Below are 6,779 nucleotides of genomic sequence, written 5' to 3'. Positions count from 1 at the left end.
TCATGAAGGAGTTATGGGCATATTTTGAGTTCTGATATTGGGCTGGTTTTTGGGCTGGTTTTATTGGCCATTGGGCTGGTTTTGGGCTTGTTTTGTCACACAGACCTGGCAACCCTGCGCAATAGTGGCTCCGGGTGCAGGTCGGGGGGCAGAAGGGAGGGGGCGCTACAGAGCGGCGTCACGGTCCGAGCGAACACAACACCGACGAAGACGATGGACAGCAAGCAGGGCCAGGTACGTTGTTCACTTTCCTTTCTTTACTTGTGTTGCTTATTTTCTTGTTTTTATTTATTTTAAATGTGGCTGCTCATAAAGTAAACAGGTAAGCGGCATGTTTAGAAGAATTAGAAAGTTAGTCCGGGCCCTTTTTTTGAGCGGAAACTAACTTGTCGGCGCGAGACGATTCCGCTTTGATTTGCCTGAACTCGTCGGCGTGCTTCGCGCTCTATGAGCTTGTTGTTCAACACGCGGGCGCAGTTGGCTACATTGTGTCAAGTGCCCTCTCGGGTCTCGTGCTCCGTAATAATGTCAATTGTTTTGTCGTGTTTTGTGTTTTCTTGCGGAAAGCATTGTTTTGCTATTGTTTCACCTCCCCCTCTTGCCCTTGGTCGAGCCCCACCTGCAGCTCATTACTTTGATAAAAAGCCCCCCGAGTTTAGTTTTTTTTTAAACGTTTTGTTTATTTTTCTAGAAAGGATACTGGTTTCTTCTGGACATTTTCATTTCCAAAGTAAATCGTTGTGTTTGAGACATTGAATTGGGCCGACTTGAAGCTCGCGCTGTGTCCCTCCGCGCGAGTGCCTTGTGGATCTGAGTTAAATAGTTTTGGATGGGTGGCTGTCTTGGCTACTTAACCTGTGTGTGTGTTTATATAGACACACACACTATTAGTGCTGTGAAAAATAAAGCGTTAACGCGTTATGATTAAATTACAGGATTAATTAGTTAATTTTGTTTAACGCATTTAACGCATGCGCAGAATGAGCTTCCAATCCGTCTGTTGTTGGTCGTCTCTAACCAGCAGCATGTCATTCTGTCTCTACGTGTCGCGTTAACATGTCTCCGATCTCCGTCTCGAGCGCCGCAGAGCTCGGATGCCGGCGTGTGAAAAAAAGTCTCTTGCACCCCCCCCCCCCCCCTCCCATTCGTACAGATATTACCCAGCTTCAGTGGCCTAATGTGCTCCTCAAATGAAGCCATGTCATCATGTTTCCTTCTGTTCGTGGTCCATGAGGCTGAATGATGTCTGTGTGTTTCGTCACCTGATTTCTAAAAGCACCGACGGCTCAATTCACTCGGTGATGAACAGAGAGGCCAAAGCTCAGTGAGACACTGGGCCTGTTCAGGAGGAGGTAGCTCTATTACCTTTGCATTGAAAATGCGGAAGGTTATGTTTTGATCGCCGCGTATTTATTTATGTATTTGTTTATTTGTATGCGTGTTACTCGCATAACACAAAAAGTATTAAACCGAATCGCATGAAATTTGGTGGGATGATTGGTTATTATCCGGGGACCATTTGATTAGATTTTGGGATCAATCGGGTCAAAGGTCAAGGTCATGAAAAGGTCAACATCTTCTTTTTACCATAGCGCGGTCAATTTCTTTCCAATTGGCATGCAAATAATGCCAACATGTTCATAATTCAATTCCCGATCTTGTGATATGTGAAGATATGCGCTCTACCGAGTGTCCGTTCTAGTTTATCAGGCGCTGCTACTGAGGAGCTGCTCTTCTCCCCCTTCAGGTGCTGAACCTCGAGCGGGTGCAGGCGCTGGAGACGTGGCTGAAAGCGACCGGTACGAAGCTGACTCAAGTCAACGGCCAGAGGAAGTATGGAGGACCCCCCGAGGGTGAGGCGGGCTGCCGTACCTCCTTGGAGGAGCCGAGAGATGCGAACACGTGGAATTCAGGAGGAGGTTCAGTCGGGGCGACATATATTCCGCCAGATCGTTCTCAGAATAATAAGAATGACGTTACATCAGGAGAGTCTGGGTTGCCCAGTCTTTAGTTGCAGGCCGTCTCCATGAGATGGCGCTCTGAACCCCGTTTCTTTGTTCCGGCCTCGGTTTGCGCCGTGCAGTCGTTGCTGGAACCTCAATAATGTTTGTCGACCAGCTTTCCATCGTTATTATTCACATAATTTCAACAGCAATAATCTAAATTGTGCATACTTTAAAACTTGAGTTTCTTTTTACTTTAGTTTATTTACATTTTCTCTCAATATATAATACATCGTCATGGCTTAAGCTCCGCCTTTTTACCAGCCTTTGAGGCTTCTGGTTCAGCATCTTGTCTCGGGACACTTTCAACATGCAGACCTGGGATTGAACCCCCTATCTTCAGATTAATGGATCATATTTTATATAATATATCTGATTATCTACGTGTGTTTGCATTATTGATCCAACGCGACGAATGCATCCAATAATCCGGCGGCGTCACCCACTCCCCTCTCCTCCCCGTTGTGCCGTCAGTGTGGCTCGGGCCCACCCCGGGAGCCCGCTGCGAGGTCTTCATCAGCCAGATCCCCCGGGACACCTACGAGGACCGGCTCATCCCCCTGTTCAGCTCGACGGGGCCCCTCTGGGAGTTCCGGCTCATGATGAACTTCAGCGGGCAGAATCGCGGCTTCGCCTACGCCAAATACGACTCGCCCGCCGCGGCCAACGAATCCATCCGGCTGCTGAACGGTCACGTGATGGAGCCCAACTGCCGCCTCAGCGTCCGCCGCAGCACGGAGAAGAGACACCTCTGTATCGGAGACCTGCCCGCCGTCACCAAGCAGGAGGAGCTCCTGAAGGTAACGGCGGCCCGGTGGCGTGTCTTTGTCAGAGGAATATATGGTTGTCTCTTCTTTTCTTTTTTTGGCTGAAGTGGAAGAAAACAACTTTTCATTCACTGCCATCTAGAAATAATAAAGATCATCCGCCATAAAGACCTGAAGTCTTCTCACCCCCTCCAGGCGAGACTCTGATTTACTCACTTGTGTGTTTCCTCTTTAACCTTCACATTTACTAACATATTTTACCCTCGGGGTCAATTTGACCCCAGCAATTAAAACCTCCAGAAAATTATTAGAATTAATATTGTTTCCCAAGTTTAAGTGTGAGGTACTTTATGTTTGTTTGTTGACTACCTAAATAGCCCTTTAAATATATAAAAAAGTTAATATTTCTTATGTTTGACACAGGGAAAAACAGCCTGGGGTCAAATTGACCCCAAAGAACACAGACGTTAAACATTGAATGGGGTCAAATTGACGCCCTGCAGGACTGCTTTGAGTCTATTCCTGCTCACTGCCTTTATAATAACTCTCCTTGACTTGATCAGCAATAAACCTTGCCCCGCTGTCACTTTATACTTTCACCCTGTACACTTTCATTTTATTGTTTCCTTTTTTTATTTCATTTTTATTTAGATTCTTCTAATATGCCCGGCTATTTCATTGTATATTTGTAAAAAAAAATGTTTTTGCTGCTGTGTCCAGACATTTCCCCCCCGGGGGATGAATAAAGTCAAATCTCATCTCAAGGCTCAGGATTCGATGTCCACATTTCTCTTGAAACATTCAAAGCGTGCCGTGGGACCTCCACTGGCTTCGTGTGTTGAACTGGGACCACCGAGGCGGTGGGAACCGCTCTGTGAATAAATGGTCCGTTTGGGTTCTTGTCTGCGCCCAGGTGCTGCGCGGGATGGCCGACGGCGTGGAGCGAATGTCCCTGAAGGCGGGGCCTGGGATCGAGGGCGTGTCTGCGATCGTGGCCTTCTCGTCCCACCACGCTGCTTCCATGGCCAAGAAGGTGCTGGTGGAAGGTATGTCGACGGAGGTGGGATCAGTGTATGTAGCGGACGCAAGAGGTCAAGAAGTGGACTTTTGACCCGATACTATATATTATATCGATATTTTTGTGAGTATTTTGACCGTCGCATTGAAAATGCGGAAGGTTATGTTTTGATCGCCGTGTATTTATTTATTTGTATGCGTGTTACTCTCATAACTCAAAAAGTATTAAACCGAATTGCATGAAATTTGGTGGGATGATTGGTTATTATCCGGGGACCATTTGATTCGATTTTGGGTTTGACCGGGTCAAAGGTCAAGGTCATGAAAAGGTCAAAATCTCATTTTTACCATAGCGCGGTCAATTTGTATCCAATTGGCATGCAACTAATGCCAACATGTTCATAATTCAATGCCCGATCTTGTGATATGCGAAGGTATGCGCTCTACCGAGTGCCCGTTCTAGTTTTTGTTATGGATGTGTCTTTCTAGCTTCAAGACCATCACCTCAGTCCCCCACTCTACTCTCTCCACCGGTCTCACTGATATACAATCATGGATGCAACAGAACTTTCTCAACTGCAATAAATCTGAACGACTCATCGTCGGCCCTAACCCCCTCATCAGCCAAGACCTTCACCGGCTTTTAATAACCGGTGAAGTCATCTGTGCTCTCGACGTGACCTGGGTGCCCTGGTCAGGCAGCATCTCTTTCAGGATTCCGAATCGGGAGATGACCTCAAACGTGTGCGACACTCTTTTCAATTCTGCTTTGCCAAGATGGAGAAGCAACTGATTCTCTTCTAATAAGATGATATTTTTGTGAAGCGCCAAGTATTTTTGTGTACTTGTAATTCATCACGACGAGGGACCAGAGAGCGCTGAATCATCCGCGTGGGGTAACAGACACGGTTCCATTTATCATCCACCCAGAGAAGACCGGACCGAGCCCTGAGCTTGATGAACAGTGTTACGCTTTGCACTGTCGGCTCGTTTGTGCAGAGTGATGATGTCATCTCATGAACATTGATTGGCCCTGAGCCCCTCTGAGGCTACAGGTAACGATACCAGAGACCTCCTGGCCTGTCGCATGGTCCGGGCAACACCCCAACACGCCGTCTCACAAGCGTCATGCACATAATTTCATATGTTTATGGCGTCTACGTGCAGGTTGAGTGGTCAGTGACAAAAACAATACAGTGTGTATTCGATTTTCAAATTGTGGCCGGTTGTAACTTTTACTTTAGCCACTTTTCATTGGACAGTCGGTTGTAAGATTGAGTTACTTTGTTGCATAATCTGACCCGTATCTGCGCCTTTTGAGATTACCCTCTCGGCGGTGTTTACTTTGAGTAATTATCTATTTCTGGGGACTGAGAAAACAACTTGCGTTACTTTTTCTTTGATGAATAAAGTCGAGTGATCCTCAGCTCTAGATCCCCGCCGTGTGCCTCACGCCTTCCCGTCTCTCCTCCTTGTGTCCAGCGTTCAAAAAGCAGTTTGCGTTGAACATCTCCCTCAAGTGGCAGTCCACTGTGAAGCCCGGCGTGGACGAGCAGCTGTCTCCCCTCGGGCGGCCAAAGAGCCTGCCGCCGAAGCCGCCGCGCCGCTGCCCGCAGCCCGCGGCCCCGCCCCCCCGCATGGCCCGCCCTCCGCCCGCCCCCCCGGGTTTCTGCAGGGCAGTGGGAGGACCCGCTGTCCCCCAGTACCCGCCCCCTCCCGGTTCCCCCCGGAGGCGAGTGGGGCCCACGACGCCGGCGCCCGCGGCGCTCCTGCGCGAGCTGTGCGAGGCGCCCGCGGCGCTCCTGCGCGAGCTGTGCGAGGCGAACGCCGTCGGCCCGCCGCTCTATGAGCTATGCTACAGCCACTCGGGGCCCGACGGGTTCCTCTACTTCACCTACAAGGTGTGCATCTCTGGGATCACCACAGCCTTCAAAGGACTGGTCATGATCTTCCCCGGACCCACACCCACCGCCATGCTGGAAGAAGCCCGGCGGGCCGCGGCCCAGCAGATCCTTCACCGGCTGTACACCAACCAGCTCGCCCACTGACCAGCCTGCTGGATGAGCTGCAGCACACCGCCGTGCACAAGCGCTTCGGCAATGATGTATCTAAAAGACGTTTAATCTTATATATGTAATTAGTTCATTTATGCATGCTTTTATAAGTAGTATTAGTAGACTTGTTCGTCTTGTTTAAATTTGTTTGTTTTATGCATGTTTTTTTTATGTATGTTACTGTTTTGATTGGTTCCTCATTTTAATTAAATGAGATTTGCACTAAAAGAGGGTGGTCTCAATATTTGATTTGTTTGTCATGAAAAACAATTTAACATTTTGTAAATAGGTATTTTTTAAGCTCACTTATTTGGGTCCCACCCCGGACCCTCGGGCTCATTGTAGGCTCGATCGCTGAGGAGCGGGGCCTGTTGATTAGGGATTGCCAGTCCATTCATTTTGATGTGGTATTTGATGACTCGGCATTCCTTCCTGCTGCAGGTCTAGACTAGAGGGAACCATCAGTGCCCCAAAAGCATCTCTCGCCACCAGGGACAGGGAACTCTTAAACACCCTATGTATAGTATGTCAAAAAAAGTAATGTCATAAAATGTTACATTTTTGCCCAGACATTTTATATATTACAATGTAAAAACAGTCAGTCAAAAATACATTTGACAATTAAGAAAGACGAGTCATAAAAAGTTAATAAAATCTGTATAGCATGTCTTAAATAATTTCGATTATGACCAATAACTTTTTTTTATCCTCAAAAGGTCAATCACGTGGCGCTTTCGAGGAAAGGACATCTCACATCTCTTAAGACACATTTCCTCATTTCCTCTCCTAGCATGGTTTCCTTGTGAGGGAAACAGATGCAATTAAGAGACTAGGGATGCACCCTCAGTCTATTCCTCTCCAAACCGCTTCTGGAGAGGGAAACAAGAGATGAAGGCCTTTGTCTGGCGGGAGGAGAAGCGGCTTCACGGAGCAACGGC

General features: G+C 47.9%; 1 protein-coding gene across 1 annotated transcript; it reads left to right on the top strand.

Moving 5' to 3' along the window:
- The first annotated feature begins 213 nt into the window (after positions 1-213).
- dnd1 (DND microRNA-mediated repression inhibitor 1) lies at positions 214-5,835 on the top strand. Its single transcript, XM_056439947.1, has 5 exons — positions 214-234; positions 1,748-1,853; positions 2,478-2,803; positions 3,684-3,816; positions 5,270-5,835. Exons 1-5 carry the CDS (start codon positions 214-216, stop codon positions 5,833-5,835), a joined length of 1,152 nt encoding a protein of 383 aa, XP_056295922.1.
- The last annotated feature ends 944 nt before the right edge of the window (positions 5,836-6,779 follow it).

The sequence above is a fragment of the Pseudoliparis swirei genome, chromosome 19 (genome assembly GCF_029220125.1).
Source record: "Pseudoliparis swirei isolate HS2019 ecotype Mariana Trench chromosome 19, NWPU_hadal_v1, whole genome shotgun sequence".
Taxonomy (NCBI): Eukaryota; Metazoa; Chordata; class Actinopteri; order Perciformes; family Liparidae; genus Pseudoliparis; species Pseudoliparis swirei.
Note: the sequence above shows the minus strand (reverse complement) of the source record. Positions and strands in the feature narration are given on the sequence as shown.